General features: G+C 55.5%; 3 protein-coding genes across 6 annotated transcripts in view; 1 reads left to right on the plus strand and 2 right to left on the minus strand.

Moving 5' to 3' along the window:
* The window catches only part of TECPR1 (tectonin beta-propeller repeat containing 1), a 41,318-nt gene extending 36,102 nt beyond the window's left edge, over positions 1–5,216 (plus strand). For all 3 annotated transcript variants that reach the window (XM_008018701.3, XM_008018703.3, XM_008018702.3), the window contains 3 exons: positions 2,728–2,834; positions 2,959–3,078; positions 3,238–5,216. In XM_008018701.3, coding sequence (XP_008016892.3) covers positions 2,728–2,834; positions 2,959–3,078; positions 3,238–3,351 — 341 coding nt within the window. In that variant the 3' untranslated portion in view covers positions 3,352–5,216. The remainder of the gene's footprint in view (positions 1–2,727; positions 2,835–2,958; positions 3,079–3,237) is intronic.
* A 1,534-nt stretch (positions 5,217–6,750) lies between these two features.
* BHLHA15 (basic helix-loop-helix family member a15) lies at positions 6,751–9,337 on the minus strand. The gene is made up of 2 exons (XM_008018700.3): positions 9,245–9,337; positions 6,751–8,521 (listed from the first exon to the last, which is right to left on the minus strand). The coding sequence occupies exon 2, from the start codon at positions 8,465–8,467 to the stop codon at positions 7,886–7,888; it is 582 nt and encodes a 193-aa protein (XP_008016891.2). The 5' UTR covers positions 8,468–8,521; positions 9,245–9,337; the 3' UTR covers positions 6,751–7,885.
* A 1,723-nt stretch (positions 9,338–11,060) lies between these two features.
* Positions 11,061–16,085, minus strand: part of LMTK2 (lemur tyrosine kinase 2) — a 108,657-nt gene continuing 103,632 nt past the window's right edge. For both annotated transcript variants that reach the window (XM_008018705.3, XM_008018704.3), the window contains exon 14: positions 11,061–15,242. In XM_008018705.3, coding sequence (XP_008016896.1) covers positions 15,214–15,242 — 29 coding nt within the window. In that variant the 3' untranslated portion in view covers positions 11,061–15,213. The remainder of the gene's footprint in view (positions 15,243–16,085) is intronic.

Raw genomic sequence — 16,085 nt, forward strand, 5'->3', positions numbered from 1 at the left:
ATATCTTCTTTTTTTTTTTTTTCTTTGAGACAGAGTTCTGCTCTTGTTGCCAGGCTGGAAAGCAGTGGATGCAATCTCAGATGGCTCACTGCAACCTCTGCCTCCTGGGTTCAAGCGATTCTCCTGCCTCAGCCTCCCAAGTAGCTGGGATTGCAGCCATATGTCACCACACCCGGCTCATTTTGTGTTTTAGTAGAGACGGGGTTTCTCTGTGTTGGTCAGGCTGGTCTCAAACTCTCAACCTCAGGTGATCCGCCCGCCTCAGCCTCCCAAAGTGCTGGGATTAAAGACGTGAGCCACCGCGCCCAGCCGCTTGTCTTCTTTTGAGAAATGTCTATTCATGTCATTTGACCACTTTTGGATGGGATTATTGGTTGTGTGTGTGTGTGTGTGTGTGCTGATGTGTTTGAATCCTTCTAGATTCTGGTTATTAGTCCTTTGTCAGTTGCATAGTTTGCAAATATTTTCTCCCATCCTGTGGGTTGTCTCTTTGCTCTGATGATTACTCCTTTTGCTCTGCAGAAGCTTTTTAGTTTAATTAGGATTCCTTTATTTATGTTTGTTTTTGTTGCGGATCACCTGAGGTCAGGAGTTAGAGACCAGCCTGCCCAACGTGGCGAAACCGCGTCTCTACTAAAAATACAAAAAAATTAGCTGGGCATGTCGGCAGGCACCTGTAATCCCAGCTACTGGGAGTCTTGAAACTGGGAGGTGGAGGTTGCAGTGAGCCGAGATCACGCCACTGCACTCTAGCTTGGGCAACAAGAGTGAAACTCCATCTCAAAATTTTGCTTCTGGGATCTTAGTCAGAAATTCTTTGCCGAGGCAAAGCCCTTGAATAGCTTTTCCTAGGTTTTCTTGTCGAATTTTTATGGTTTTAGGTCTAGATGTAAGTCCTTGATTCATCTTGAGTTGATTTTTTAACACGGTGAGACAGACAGATCCAGTTTCATTATTGTACATGCGACTTCCAGTTTTCCCAGCACCACTGACTGGATAAACTCTCCTTTCCCCAATTTCTGCTTTTGTACGCTTTCTCAAAGATCAGTGGGTTGTAGATATCTGGCTTTATTTCTTGGTTCTCTCTTCTATCCCATTGGTCTATGTGTCTATTTTTTTTTTTTTTTTTTTCATAAAACAGAACAAGATTACATTCAATTTACAACTTCTGTATAACCAAAAAAATAAAACACCACAGTAACATGAATGAGAAAAAACATATTTGCAATTCTAGACAAAATGTTATCCTCTTTAATCATAAATGAACTCTTCAGAAATCAGTACAAAGAGACTAACATTATAAGGGAAGTGAAAATAAAAGGAACAGAGGAAAATGGAATAGCACAAATGAGTTATAAGGCTACATGAAGACGATCCAGTTAACGTTAATAACTGAGAAAGCAATTTCATTGTAAGTTACATTATCGATCCTTACAAATATTGATTATCTGATGTTTGTACAGCTTTGGGAAGTGAAGAATTCTCAAATACTGGGGAAACTTACTCTAGTCATGGGGAGTTTACTCAAAAATGTAGATTTTTGCATAAACTTGGCCCAAACAGTTCCAAACCATACGAATCACTCCAACACAGTAATCAGATACGCACCCACGCACATGCACATACCTATTTACTACATAGAAAATGTGTAAGTAATATATCATCCCCCAAAAACTACTTAGGTATCAACTGGTGTATAATACATTGGCCGGGGGTAGGCTATGTGTCTGTTTTTATAGCAGCACCATACTGTTTTCGTTACCGTAGGCTTGTAGTATAATTTAAAGTCCAGTATTGTGATGCCTCCAGATTCATTCTCTTTGGTTAGAATTGCTTTGGACATTCAGGCTCTTTGTGGGTTCCATATGAATTTTAGGATTTTTTTTTTTTTTCTAATTCTGTAAAAAATGATGACAGTATTTTAAAAGAAATTGCATTGACTCTGTAGATTGCTTTGGGCAGTATGGTCATTTTCATGATATTGATTCTTCCACTGATTCATCCCATACTCATCAATCCATGAGCATGGGATGCATTTCCATTTGTTTCTATCATCTCTGATTTCTCTCAGCAGTATTTTGTAGTTCTCCTTGTGGAGATCTTTCACCTCCTTGGTTATATACATTCCCAGGTATTTTGTGTTATTTTTTGCAGCTGTTGTAAAAGGGGTTAATTTGATTCTCAGCCTGGTTGCTGCCGGCATGTAGCAGTGCTACTCATTTGTGTGCATTGATTTTGTAACCTGAGACTTTCCCGAACTCATGTGTCAAACTTAGGAGTCTTTTGGAGGAGTCTTTAGGGTTTTCTAGGTATTTGATCCTATCGTGGGCAAACAGAAACACCGTGACTTCCTCTTTTTCGATTTGGATGCCCTTTCTTTCTTTCTCTTGCCTGATTGCTCTGGCTAGGACTTCCCTTGTCCACAGTTTCTGCCTCAGCAGAAAGAGGATCAGGACGCCGGCCGTGCCCAGCACAATAGGGCAATTATGAGGCTTGGGGGACGCCCTGAGTGTGCAGAAGGCAGAGCTGGCTGCAGCCCAGGCTCCTGAGTGTGGAGAAGTGGAGGAGGCTGTGGCCCTGACTCAGGGGCCAGGACCCTCCTGCCTCCCCGGCAGCTTCCCAAACCCCGAAGTGGTTAGAGCGGGACCTGGCCACCGGCTGCTGGGCCGCACGGGCAGGAGGGGCCAGGAAGGTCTTCCCCTTTATCTTCACTGCTTCTTTCCCCAGGAAACCTGTGGTATCGCCAGGGGATCACACCCAGCTACCCGCAGGGCTCCAGCTGGGAGCACGTGTCCAACAACGTGTGCCGAGTGTCCGTGGGGCCTCTGGACCAGGTGGGGTTGCTCAGGGGGTATCGGGCACTTGGGGTGCTCTGGTTCCCTCTCTGGTCTCCCCCATCCCGTGCCCAGCCGTCCCACGGCAGCTGGGGCTGAGAGCTTCATGGGGTGTGTGCTCCAGGTCTGGGTGATCGCCAACAAAGTGCAGGGCAGCCACAGCCTGAGCCGGGGGACGGTGTGTCATCGCACGGGCGTGCAGCCCCACGAGCCCAAGGGCCATGGCTGGGACTACGGCATCGGGGTGAGCGGGGGCCATGGTCTGGGGCTGTGTGGTCACCTTGTGTCCTGTGGGACAGTCCCCTGGGACCCGGGGTCTGGGTTGGAGGGAGGCCCCCAGGCAGAGCCCCTCCAGGATCCTCGAGTCCCTGAGTCCCCTGGTGACGCAGCTCTCTCCTAACAGGGAGGCTGGGACCATATCTCTGTCCGGGCCAATGCCACCAGGGCCCCCCGGAGCTCGTCCCAGGAGCAGGAGCCAAGTGTCTTGCCAGAGGCCCATGGCCCCGTCTGCTGCTGAGGCGCCCCCACGCACCTAGATACAGCGATGGTGCCCGGTTTGGGGGATCAAGGCTGAGCCATTCTTGTGCTGAAGTGTGTACTGTGAGAGCGATGTCGCCCTGGTGGACTCTGGAGGGAACCTGACCCCAAGGCTGCGGCCACTTCACAGGCACTGGTTGAGACGGCCCCGAAATGTGAAGCTCCACGGACACTCCTGCACATGTCCCCGTCTGCAAGGAGCCCTGGGGGTGTGAAGCATGGGTTGGGAGGCCCCTCCCACCCTTCCCTTCCCCTCTCCCTCCTGCCTTTCCAGGACTAGAACCCAGAATCTGGAGCCCTCCAGGAACACCGGGCCTGGGCAGCAGAGCCCAGGATGGAACCCGCCTGAGCCGGCATCTCAGACAGCACCCGGGCCCCGCCACCCCTGACCAAGCGAGACGGCTGTGGGGCTCAGGGCCTCTTTACCACATGCAGTGACCATTTCTCAGAGCAGGACTTGCAAAGAGGCTTTCATTTCAAAAGTGAAGGAAGGAGGCCGGGCGCCGTGGCTCACGCCTGTAATCCTAGCACTTTAGGAGGCCGAGGTGGGCAGATCGCCTGAGGTCAAGAGTTTTGAGACCAGCCTGGCCAACATGGTGAAACCCCATCTCTACTAAAAATACAAAAAAAAAAAAAAAAATTAGCTGGGCATGGTGGCGGGCGCTGGTAATCCCAGCTACTTGGAAGGCTGAGGCAGGAGAATCGTTTGAACCCAGGAGGCGGAGGCTACAGGGAGCTGAGATCGTGCCAATGCCCTCCAGCCTGGGCGACAGAGTGAGACTCCACCTCAAAAAAAAAAAAAAAAAAAAAAAGTGAAGGAAGGAGACAGCAGATTGGAAGTAACACTGGAGTGGATGGGATTGGATGGGATGTTCTCTTCCCTGAGGGGGCCGGGGTACCAGACAGGAGGCTGGGAGAGGACGAGAGGCTGCCCCGTGGCTGGAGGCAGTGTCCGTGTGCACAGTCACCGTCACCCTTTCGGTCCTTCCCCAGACGTGCTGGCGGACAGGGGCTTGTTGGATCAGATCATGTTGTAGGGGGTGCAGACTGCAGGCTTCTGTGGGGAGCAGGACTGTGTCCGTCAGCGGTGGCCATGGGGTGTGCACACGGACCCTCAGCCCATCCTGCACATGGAGCAGGGCGCACAGTCACACTCCATCCTATGGTGAGAGCCTGGCCCGGCCAGGCGAGGCAGAAAGCGTCGGCCAAGTGGCCCTGACTCATCCAGCAGTCTCTCAGCTGCTTTTTATCCCTCTGTGCCCCATTTGGGGGTTTGCTTCCTCCACCTGGACACTTTGCCCGGGAGGTCATCAGAGCCCAACCCCAGGCTCTGCCTGGTTGGAGAGGGGATGACTGTGCCTGCCACCACCTGACCTTCCTAGGGTCCTGGGCTCACTGTCAGCAGGGGGTCCGTTGTATTTGTACAATATGGGGTTTGTCACCCAAAAGCAGATGCTGAGAAAGGTCTCCCTGGGGCCCCGCCCGCCAGCATCTGAGGGACCTGGTGTTCCGGTGTTTCTGGAAGTGGGTCGCAGTGCCGCCGCCTGGGAAGCTCTCAGATCAATCACGGGAAGGTCCTGACGGTGGCGGCCACCTGGAGCCACCCTGTCCTGTCTGTTTACATTTCTGTATCAGGTTTTCTCTGGGCATTACGGTTTGTTCCCCTACAACAGTGACCTGTGCATTCTGCTGTGTCTGCACGCGGCTCTCAGCGAGGTACGGGGAGGGCGTCACCCTGCAGAACGGCAGAGCGACGCGTCCTCTCGCTGCTGAGCACCAACTGTTTACCTGCCCAGCATCACTTCCTCAGATGCTTTACTCAATAAACATTTCCCCTGGAGTGTCCATGCCCTGGTGTTTTTATTGATAACATTGATTGATTAAAACGTGTGGTTCCCCACGTACCTAAAGCAGACATTGCCGTGAAATCTTTTATTTTTTGTTGTGTGACACAGCGTCAATTTCATGAATACTTTGAAAGGGCCATTAGAAAACATAAGAGCCAGTTTGGGTCATTTGAGAATCATTTTCAGCACAATTACAGCGGGGGCGCGGGCCGTGCGGCTCCGGCCGGGTTTTCCCAGATGCAACAATCGCGGTTCTGGCTTCTCCGCGGGTGGGGATGGGGATCGCGCCTCCGGAGCTCTCAGGGCGTCTGTCTGCCAAAGGGTGGGTGCGTCCACAGCCCCGGGGGACAGCGCGTGGGGTAGCCCAGGGACGGCACGTGGGTCTCTGACCCGCTTATGCGGGGACTTAAGGGAACTCAGCCCAATGGCCGAGGCAGGGGCTCTCCACAGGATAAAAGGATCCAGCCTGGCCTTGGGGTCCAAGAGGAGGGCCAAGGGAGTGGGCCTGGCCCCTGTCCCCTCTCCTCCTCGAAACACTGGACACCCCGAAGCGAGACTATGGCTACTGAGTATCCTGTGTGATGTGGCCACAGGGTGTCCCCTCTGGCCTCAGGGGAAGAAGGACTGGCTGCTCGGCCCAGGTCACCCTTTAGGAAGCGGAGGAGGTGCAGGTGCCAGTTCAGGGCAGAAGGAGCCACTGAGGCCATTGTCCTGAAGGCGGTGACCCCCAGGCCCTCCTGCTGCCCCCCGGGAAGCCCTGGGCTGTGCTGGACACCGGGTCCAGTCTTCGTCTCCTGGACCGAGGCTCTTCTGGGCTTTCGGGCTCAGCTTGTCGGTCCATTCAGCAAGTTCACGGGCGGACTGAGCCCTGCTCTGGCCATGGCTCAGCCGGAAACAAGAGCTGCCAGGTTTGTAGCACCTGAGTACCCCCGCTGGTGAGGTCTTTGTCATCTTGCGTCCCCGCTGGGCAGGTGTCCCACAGCAAGGGAGCCCCAAGCTGTCTCTGTCCCAAGCTTCCACCTGCATCCAATCTCAGCCCACGGTGGTGGATCACCCTCACCTTCCAGACTGCCCCCTCCCAAGGGGCAGACCCAGCATCCCAGAGTCCCCACCCCGAGCTGTGCTGAAGGGCAGCCGGGGCGGTAGGGCCAGGACCAGACCAGGCCTCTGATAAAGTCTCATCGAAATGAGGCCTACGTGCCCGGGCCACCTTAAGGGGCCCTGACCAGGAAAATCAGGCCCGAAGCTGCCAATGCCAGATACTCAGGGTATCACCTGTGTCCTTACGTGGCTAGGCGTGACCCCAAGCCTGCTGGTGCATGCAGCCTTTGGCACCACAACCCCCATCTTGGGAAGGGCAAGGCCACCTGGTGGGGACGGGCCAACCAGAGCCCTTAGTCTCAGCTGTGGCAGCCACATCCCTGGCCCAGCTTGGCCCTGAGGGCCTTCAGGACATCTCTGGGCAGAGGCATGAGGGAGGGGAGAGCCAAGTGGCCAAGTCCGGCAGAGCCAGTGGGGCAGGAACGCCCAGCAGAAGGAAGCTGGGCTTGGGGCGGCAGAGACGTGCCAAGCCACCAGGCCCAGCCATGAGCATGAAGTACCTGGGTGGGGGAAGGGATGTACCTGCCACCCCGAGGCTCCACCAGGCAGAGACGCCCAACGGGCTGCCAACTCAGACCAGGACCCAAGCACATCGTCATGTCCTACAGACACAGCATGGTGCCAATTATATGACAACCCCACGTCAGTGAGAATAAGTAACGGCGGTGGCGGGGGCTGGGGTGGGGCACACTTAGTCCCTGCACGGGCCGGGGCTGAGCAGGAGGCCTCAGAGCCACTCTTGGGGGGCAAGAAAGGGCCTTGGGGCTTCTCTCCCATGCCCAGAAGGGCTGCACCAGCAACACCTAGCCCTGTCTCCTGCTCCAGCTCCACAGCGCCCCTCACACCCTGTCCCAGACCCTCCACAACCAGGCACAGCCTGGGGTCACCACATCCAGGAGCCCCTACTTGGGAGGAGGGAGGAAGACACTCCAGCCCCTCCCCACTATTCAACCTTTGAGGATGAATTTGAGGTCATCTGATTAGATTTTCTGCCAGCTCCAACCATCTCAGATTGGCCCCACTCCCTGAGCAGCCTTGGGCTCTGCCGGGCTTGTCCCGGGCCTCAGTTTACCCCAAATGCGGATGCTGAGCCCAGGCCCCATGTAGCCCTATAATGAAGGTTGGAGGCAGGGGTCCCTTGCCGGGGCCTTGGCCTCAGAAAACCTGCCGGTAACCCTTTTCCTGGGATCTCCCCTTGCCCTGGAGGAAGTCAGGGTGAAGAATCGTTGGTGCCAAGGCTAAGGAGGGTTTTCAACTTTTCCTCCTTTTCAAGGAGACTGCCTGGCTCAGTGAAAAATCTGGATCTGCCTGGGCCCTACCCAGAGGTTTGGGCCTCACGCCGCTCTCCAGGGCCATGGCCTCAACTAGGCCACTTGCTGGTCCCCAGCGGGGCAGGAAAAATTGCTCCAGGGAAATGGCTGAATGTTCGGGGGAAAATGGAACCGCTGAGGCCGCGTCCTTGTGGGGTGTGTCCGCCCATTTGGGGCTCGCGGCTTGGAGGGACTGGGGCTGGGAGGAGCAGGCCGGGCAGCCGCGGCCACTGCCACCCCCACCCAGGGCTGGGCGTTAGGTGCCCTCTCGGAAGCTGTGGATCTGGGTGGAGTACCTCTGCAGGTGGCCCTGGGGCTGGGCCTCGGTGGCCCCCAACGTGCCCCCGGCCACCTGCTGCTGCTGCTGCTGCTGCTGCTGGTAGTGCTGGTAGAGCTTGGGGCCCGGCCCCTCCAGGCCCGGGAGGCGGCTGCTGGACATGGTCAGGATGGTGGCCGTCAGTGATTTGATGTAGTTCTTGGCCAGTGTGAGTGTCTCGATCTTGGAGAGCTTCTTATCGGCGCGCACGTGCGGGATGACTTCACGGAGGGCCTGGAAGGCGTTATTGAGCTTATGCATCCGCTGCCGCTCCCTCTCGTTGCTCTCCAGCCGCCGCTGGATGCTGCTGTCACGACGGCCACCGGGTCCCGAGTGGCCTGGACGCCTGCGCCCGCCCTCGCCCCTCGCCCCTGCTGCAGCCCGGGCCGGCCGGCTCCGCAGACCCTTGGACGGCTCTGGCCCCGGGTTCGGCAGGGACCCCTCTGGCGTCCCCTCCCCAGGGGTGGCCTCTGTGTGCTGCACCGGGGCCCGGCGCCGCGGGGGCCGGTTCTTGGTCTTCATGGCCCTGGACTGGCTGTCCCAGGAGGTGGCGGCGGGGAGATGAGGCCCTTGGAGCTGAAATCCAGAACACAGGACACTCTGTGGTCACCCCCACATGGCCAGGGGACCCGCTGGGGTGCTGTCCCCGGCAGCTTCCTACTTGCTGACAACAATGGTACCAGGGGCAGGGGTTGGCGCTCCGCGACTGGAGATCTTTCTGTTCACACGCTTAGCCCTGGGCTGACCCCACCCCATGCCCCTGCTTTACCTCATACAGACCTCTGGAACCTGTCCCTGTCCCTGCGTCCCCCTTCCCCCTGGGCGACTCACCCTGACCCCTAGATCTTCCTCTGGCCTCATGCCCCTCACGGCCCCCCAGTGCCTCCTGAGCTTGGTGACCTTTGACACTTTGCCTAGACCACCCTGAGAAGCGTCCCCCACCCTAGCTTAGGGGGCGCCTCTGCCGGAGGCGGCACTGACTCCTTCGCCCCGTGGGTGGGCAGTGACTCCAGCCACCAGGCTCTCGCTGTCCTGCCCCGCTGGACGTGACACGTGCAGGGACAGCACTGGGGCCAGAACCGCTGCGGACATGGGGCAGCCGTGGAGGTCAGAGGTCGGCAATGGCCAGGGCCTGGCGGCAGCCCCCAATCCCACCACGTGGATGGCCCCCGTGGGGGCTCCGGACAGACCAGAAGTCCCCCACCCGGGTTTCCCCCCAACCCCCACAACCCCGCCGCCAGGTCCTGCCCCTGGGTTCCCTCCCCACAGCCCCACCCGAGTTCCCAGCTCCCGGGTTACCTGGGGATCCGCGGCCGCACGCGCTGAGGCTGCCCACGGGGGACAAGGACACGTCGCTTTAGCCGCCCCGGGCGGGGCCGCGGACGCATGCAAATGAGCCCTCGGGGCGGGGGCGGGGCCGGGGCGGGGCCGAGGTCCGGGTGTCCCGGGCTGGCGCGGGCAGCGGTGGCGGCACCTGCGGGCGGGCGGCCGGCGCCTGGGGCTCCCAGACCAGGTGGCCGCGCAGCCCCGCCCCCGCCCCGCCCCCAGGACAGAAAACCTCCCCCGCCCGCCTCTCCCCATCCTCTCCCTACAGTCCCCCCACCCTCGTCCCCCCAGACAGCCTCCCCCACCGCCTCTCCCATCCTCCCCCGACAGCCCCCACCCTCGTTTCCCCAGACAGCCTCCCCCACCGCCTCTCCCCCTCCTCCTCCTATAGCCTCCCCTACCCGCCCCGAGATAGCTTCCCCCCATCCGTCTCTCCCCATCCTGCCCCTACAGCCTTCGCAAGACAGGCTGCGTCCCCACCTCCCCTACTCCCGTCCCCCGACAGCCTCCCCACAACCTGCTTGTCCCCATCCTCCCCCTCAATTTCCACCCGCACCTTCCCCACTCGCCTACCCCACATCCGTGCCCGAGACAGCCTCCCCCCACCCGCTTTCCCCGACCCTCCCCCGACACAGCACCCCCGCATCCATGCCTCCCGCGGCCCTCCTTCCCCGGCCTCTCCACTCCTGGCGGGGCCCCGGGCCCATTCCGCGGATGGGGAAACAGGTCCCTGGGAGCAGGCGGACGGAGGGGCAGCCCCGGTTCAGGCTCAGCACAGAGCCCAAGTCCCAGGAGCACTCCGGGACTAGCCGCTCCGCGAAAACGCCGGCATCTCCCAGGGGCTCCCCCGCCCCGCTGCCCGGGATGTTTAGGGGAACCTGGGGCTCCTACGGGCTGGGGGCGGACCCCGAGTTGGGGGTGGGGAGGCTGTCCATGGGAACGCCTTTTTTTTTCAAGACGGAGTTTCGCTCTTGCTGCCCAGGCTGGCGTGCAGTGGAGCGAGATGATCTCCGCTCATGGCAACCTCCGCCTCCCGGGTTCAAGCGATGCTCCTGCCTCAGCCTCCCGAGTAGCTGGGATTACAGGCGTGCACCACCACGCCCACTTAATTTTTGTATTTTTAGTAGAGACGGGGTTTCTCCACGTTGGCCAGGCTGGTCTTGAACTCCTGACCTCAAGTGATCCACCCGCCTCGGCCTCCCAAAGTGCTGGGATTACAGGCGTGAGCCACCACGCCCAGCCAAAGCAGCATCTTGCTCAGGGAGGGACCATTCGGGGCTGCTAGGGGTGTGGTGACTGTGAGTGTCACGCTGGCTGGCAGGCTGGAGCTCCACACTCATGGGTTTCGCTGCCCTGTCTCAGTACTTCTGGGTGGGGACTCAGAGGGGCCATGGTGGGGTGGGGTGGCGGGCCAGGGGGTGGGCACAGAAAGGCTGGCTTGGAGCCAAGGTTAGTTCTTCTCTTGGCCTAGAGCTCATTTGAGGCTGGGCCAATCGAGGTCTTTGGAAATGAAAATGCTTCCGAAATTCATGAGTGCAAAGGCATGGATTATAGACATGCTTCAAGGGGGCACGAACACTGAACAGGTTTGGTTTTCCAGTGGTGACACAAAAGCTTTATGTCCTCAGGAGTGCGGGGAGTTTAAGTCTGTCCTGGCTTAAACACAAGCTCCAGAGGGACCAGGGCAGGGGCCCTGGGCACAGGCTGTGGGCGTTCCCAGCAGGGCAGGGCCAGGCCACCCACCCAGGTCCTTGCACATGGACAAAACATAGAAGAAACGCGGCAACAGAGTTTATAAATATATAACTATATTTATTTTGAATATTAAATAGTTTTTAAATTACAAGCAATTTATTGAATCACACTATGCATCAATATACAGTAAAAATCTTACAATTTAAAAATGTACACAATTTAAACTGGAAGTTCATTGACTGTTATATTGCGGGGACCTTTTTTGCCTGTGTTAAAGAGACAGCAGGGAGGCCTGGGGGATGTGACGGCCCCCTACATCCTCCTCTGCAGACGGAATCCCACGGTGGATCCATACACCAGCCCCATGATCAAGATCCCGCTCAGCCCACTAAGCCTGCGTGCTTCACCAGCACGTGTCCGCACCCGCCCAGCTGATCTTCACAGGTTGCTGGTAATTCAATACTGTCGACGCAGCTTTAAGAATTTTTTTATAGATGAAAGAGAATGTTCTTTGTTAATAAAGACTTGAGCCAACCCCATTGCTACTTAGGAATATTGTTTTGGAGATTTCCATCGGAAGTCACTGCGTACACCCATTCTTTTTTAAAGGCTACTTCCCATAAGGCTCACGTGTTGAAGCCACTCTAACAGAAGCCCAACCTTTGGCATCTAACCCTTGGTTCACTTCTGAATTTTCAGATGATGGGCTGAGTCGGGGAAGAGCAGGCGCTGCCCTCCTTCCACCGGGACCCTGGGGACAGACATGCAGTAGGTCCTTAACTCTACAAACACCCTACAGGGAACAGGAATAAAAGGAGGGGTTCCGAAAGGCCTTTTACAGCAGCAAGACATACCAAGACTTTTCTTAGATAAACCCATTTCTATAGAAACGATCGAACCTGTACATTTAAAAATAGCGCGAACGCTGTTTGCAATTCGGCTTGGTCGAGCTTTCTGCACCCTTACAGGGAATGGCTTCTCGTCCAGACACACGGGCCAAGTCTCAGAAGGGATTTGGGGAGCACTTTTTCTGTGTTGCCCTTTCTGGCTTATTGACAGGGTCATTTGAAAAGACAAATTCGCATCTAGCTAGGAAGGAAATGAAAGCTAGATTATTTTTGTTATAGGATTTAAAATGTACAAACTCCACCAAAATAGGTCTAATTCAGATTAATTCTGGGTTGCTACCCATAGAAGGCCAGAAAATATGCTAACCTTCCCCCACATCATCCAGAGAACGCCACTGATTTATTTCATTGCACAACTTATTAGAACAAGTATGTTTTGAAAACCCACCACTGATAACCAACTTATTAGTTAAAAAATAACAAAACAAACAACAAAAATCTGACCTGAACACAGCACATGCTGACATTTCAAAAATGGGCTGGAATTTTTATTCTACTTAAATTTCCTGTGTATTGCTTGGATTTCAAAAAAACATGTTAACCCACGTGTTGATTATAAATATAAAATCTCGCCCCTCCATGCAACACCACACTAAGATCCACCCCCCCCCCCCAAACTCAAGGTATAAAATGCTTTTTTGGCAATTAATTATGAGTGACTCAAAATAAATAAAAATGGGAATTATGAAAATCTTTTTTTTTTTTTTTTTTTTTTTTTTTTTTTTTTTTTTTTTTTTGGAGACAGGGTCTGGCTCTGTACCCAGGCTACAGTACAATGGCATGGTCTCAGCTCACTGCAAAGTCCATCTCCTGGGCTCTAGCCATCCTCCCACCTCAGCCTCCCAAGTAGCTGGGACTACAGGTACACACCACTATGTGCCTGGCTAGTATTTTTTTTTTCTTTTCTTTTTTTGTATTTTTAGTAGAGACGTGGTTTTTGCCATGTTGCCCAGGCTAGTCTTGAACTCCTGGGCTCAAAGTGATCCGCCCGCCTCAGCCTCCCAATGTGCTGGGATTGCAGGCGTGAGCCACTGTGCTCAGCCAAAATCTTAATCCTAGTGGAAAACTGACAGCCCCAGAAGGTCAATAAATTTACTCGAGGCTGACACTGTATAAGACGACGACAGATTCCACGGATCTGCATGACTTTGGTCATTAAATCTGAACTGCTTAAACCTGCAATTGAAAGTAGTATAATCACGTCTCGTTTCTCCTCAGCCAAGACTAATCTTAGATGTAAAAACTGAGAAAACTCAGGAAGTCCCCACAGCAAGAATTCAGTCATGACAATTTTGGCAAAATCATCTTCTAATGCCCTGTTAATTACAAAAAAAAAAAAAAAAAAAAATCGCGCATCCCGAGAGCCAGCGGTGCTCCCCGCACAGCCCAGGTGGGCACCGCGTCTACCCCATGCCTGGACAGGAGGGGACTCTCTCCATCCTGAACTTCTTGCTTTGGAAAGTTATTGCTTAGTATAAAAAATGAGAGGAGTGGGGCGCAACTGGCAATGAAGGACATTTGCTGTGCACGCTCTGGCAACGTCCACCTGCATTTTCCACTAGGACTCCACTTCCTTCCGTGTACCCCAGGCAGCCCCTGCATGGGTCTGGAGAGTGCCCCAGGTTGCGCTGGAGTCTGGAAACGTATCAGCACCGGAAAATACGTGGGGTGAAGAGTGAGTGTGAGGGGATTGCAGGCCCGAGGACCCCCGAAGGAACGGGTGGCTCCCCAGCACAGCACGGCTGTGCTGCACCAGCCACGGGGGACTTTTTATGTCACAGTAGAACTCAGGGAGGGAGGCCTGAGGTCGCCCATGACCACTGGGGCTCGTGCCGACGTGACGAAGCTACATTGGGAGCACTCGGGCCCTTTCAAAGCCAGAAGAGAACCTGGGGCTTAATGCAGAACGGAGGGTCCGTGAGATGAGTCCCGGGCCACGCAGGACCACCCAAGTCCCCGATCCGGGCTATGTGTCAGCTGCTGATGCTCTGCCGTCGTCCCGTGTCCGTCCCCCTTCACAGCTGCAGGATGTGGTGTTATCTCATCCCAAGCAGATAACCTGAGGCTGGCCAGGCCCCGCTGGACGTGACATGGAGCGGCTCGGAGAAGATTCGGCTGTGAAGTTTTTTTAAAGCTCAAGTCCCCGCCACCTGACGTGTGCACGCATCTTCACCTCAACCCGTCCTCCACAGCTGGCGTGCTCTGCGGACATGTGTCTGCCTGAGCTCCCCGGCTTCTTGAAGGAAGGACGGGACCACAGAAGCTTCCCAGGAGCCTGGCCTCCGAAAACCAGGCAGAAGAGCTGCGCGGAGGGAAGCGGTGCGGCGGCCCCATGCGGGGTGCAGCTCTCCCGCCCGCCACCCAGCACGTCCCCAGGGATAGGCCAGGTCCATCTGAGGTCTGGGGCCACAACCTGCCGGTTTTTACCAAAAGGGCTTTAAAAAGTGGGACGTGGGGTGGGAGAATGACAAGGAGAGGCTGCAAGACCTCTCAGCTCCTCAGAGAGAAGCCTCATTTGCTGCAGGGAAGCCGCTTCATCAAGAAGAGACAAAAATGCATTCGATTCCATCAACAAAACAGTGGTATTTTGGACTCATTGAAAATATTTCCTATATGAACATAAAACACTAACATTCAGAATCATTTATCATTTATGAAAGAGTACCATATGTACAATCCCAACAATCCTAGACACAGTAGAACACTCAAAATATTTAAGCTTTACAAGTACCATGCAGCGCAACTATAAAACGGAAAAAAAAAATCAAACTAGTGGATAGCATCAGCTTGACCTGCCTCATTTTCCTTGAATAATTTAAGATTCTGTACAACAATGGAGACTCTCAGAACATTTACCCACAGTGCAGTTACAGAAAGCAATTCGTGATTTCTCTAGAAATAATAAATATGGCTCACTGGTGACCATTCCCCTCGCGTGTCCTCTGTGGTGACCACACGTGGGCTGGGATGTGCAGGCGTGGACGCAGAGACGCCCCTGTGGAAAGTACACACGCGGCGCGCACAGCTCCACACACGCATGCACACGGAGGCTGCGTCCCTGCCTCCCCCGACGGCCAGCGCGGGAGCACTGCCTGGGAGGCCGCGGGTGCCTGGGGCACCGAGGGATGCTGGCTCCCGGACACAGCCTCACTCCCTACCTGGGCTCCCGAGGGCCCCGCCTTGAACGCAGCTCAGAGCCATCTCCCTCTTCACCTCTGGATTCTTCCTCCCAAGCTCATATCAGCAAATGGCGAGTGGATGTCGCTGCTCGGGCTGAGGGCGCAGGGGCGCCGCTCCAGGGGAGCAGCCTCGGACCCGAGCGTGCGTGTTGGCAGCCACCTAGTCCTTTTCTCCGTCTTCGCTGCTTCCTGTTGAGGAGAGAGGAAGTGAGATGACAAAGCTGGAGTTTTAAAATGATCAGACAAGAATGGCGTGGACGGTGTGTGCGCTGCACCACGGGAACAGAAGCGGGTGCTTTGAGCTCAGCACCGCCTGAGCCGCCCTTCCTGTCCTTTCCTTCAGAAGCAGCAGCTGCCCGACGCTCCCACCAACACATCTGCTAGGCTCAAATGCCAGCTGGGCGCTAAGGGTCAGGGTGCAGAAGTCAGCTGGGATCCACACATCTGCCCCAACACACTGGCAGGTAGCAGGTGTTATCTAATCGTCACAAATGAAGCCTAGCGCCGATGCAAACAAAGCCTCTTTGTATTCCATATTTATTATTTGATCTGTAAACTTCCAATCAAAAAATGAGCTTATTAACCTTTATCTTTCAATCTAGTGACAGGGAAAGAAGGCTCCCTATGTTCAGATACCTCCACTTCAAACGGCCCCTGCCCATTCACCCCACCCTACCCCTGCGAGCCACACCAGGACCAAGACTCAGTAGCAAAACCAGCGTTCCACGGGCAGCACCAGCGGGCGTGTGGGCTGGTCCCAAGGCCAGGGGTCAAGTGCTCTTACGAGCCTGCAGAAGAGTGGGTTCTCTCTGGGAAAGGAGAAGAGTGTGGAGGGGGACTATGCAGCCACAGGAGAAAAAGAGGAGACGGTGCACAGCCTGGGCGTTTCTGGGACCAGAGCCCCTCTGCCTCAGCCTGGCCCCACAGGGTGGACAGTAACGAGCCTGGGCGTGACCACGACAAACAGGCAGGGGCGTGGCCCCGAGAGCACGCTCAGGATGCTGGCAGTTTTATTTACTTTAGAGACAGGGT

The sequence above is a fragment of the Chlorocebus sabaeus genome, chromosome 28 (genome assembly GCF_047675955.1).
Source record: "Chlorocebus sabaeus isolate Y175 chromosome 28, mChlSab1.0.hap1, whole genome shotgun sequence".
Classification (NCBI taxonomy): Eukaryota; Metazoa; Chordata; class Mammalia; order Primates; family Cercopithecidae; genus Chlorocebus; species Chlorocebus sabaeus.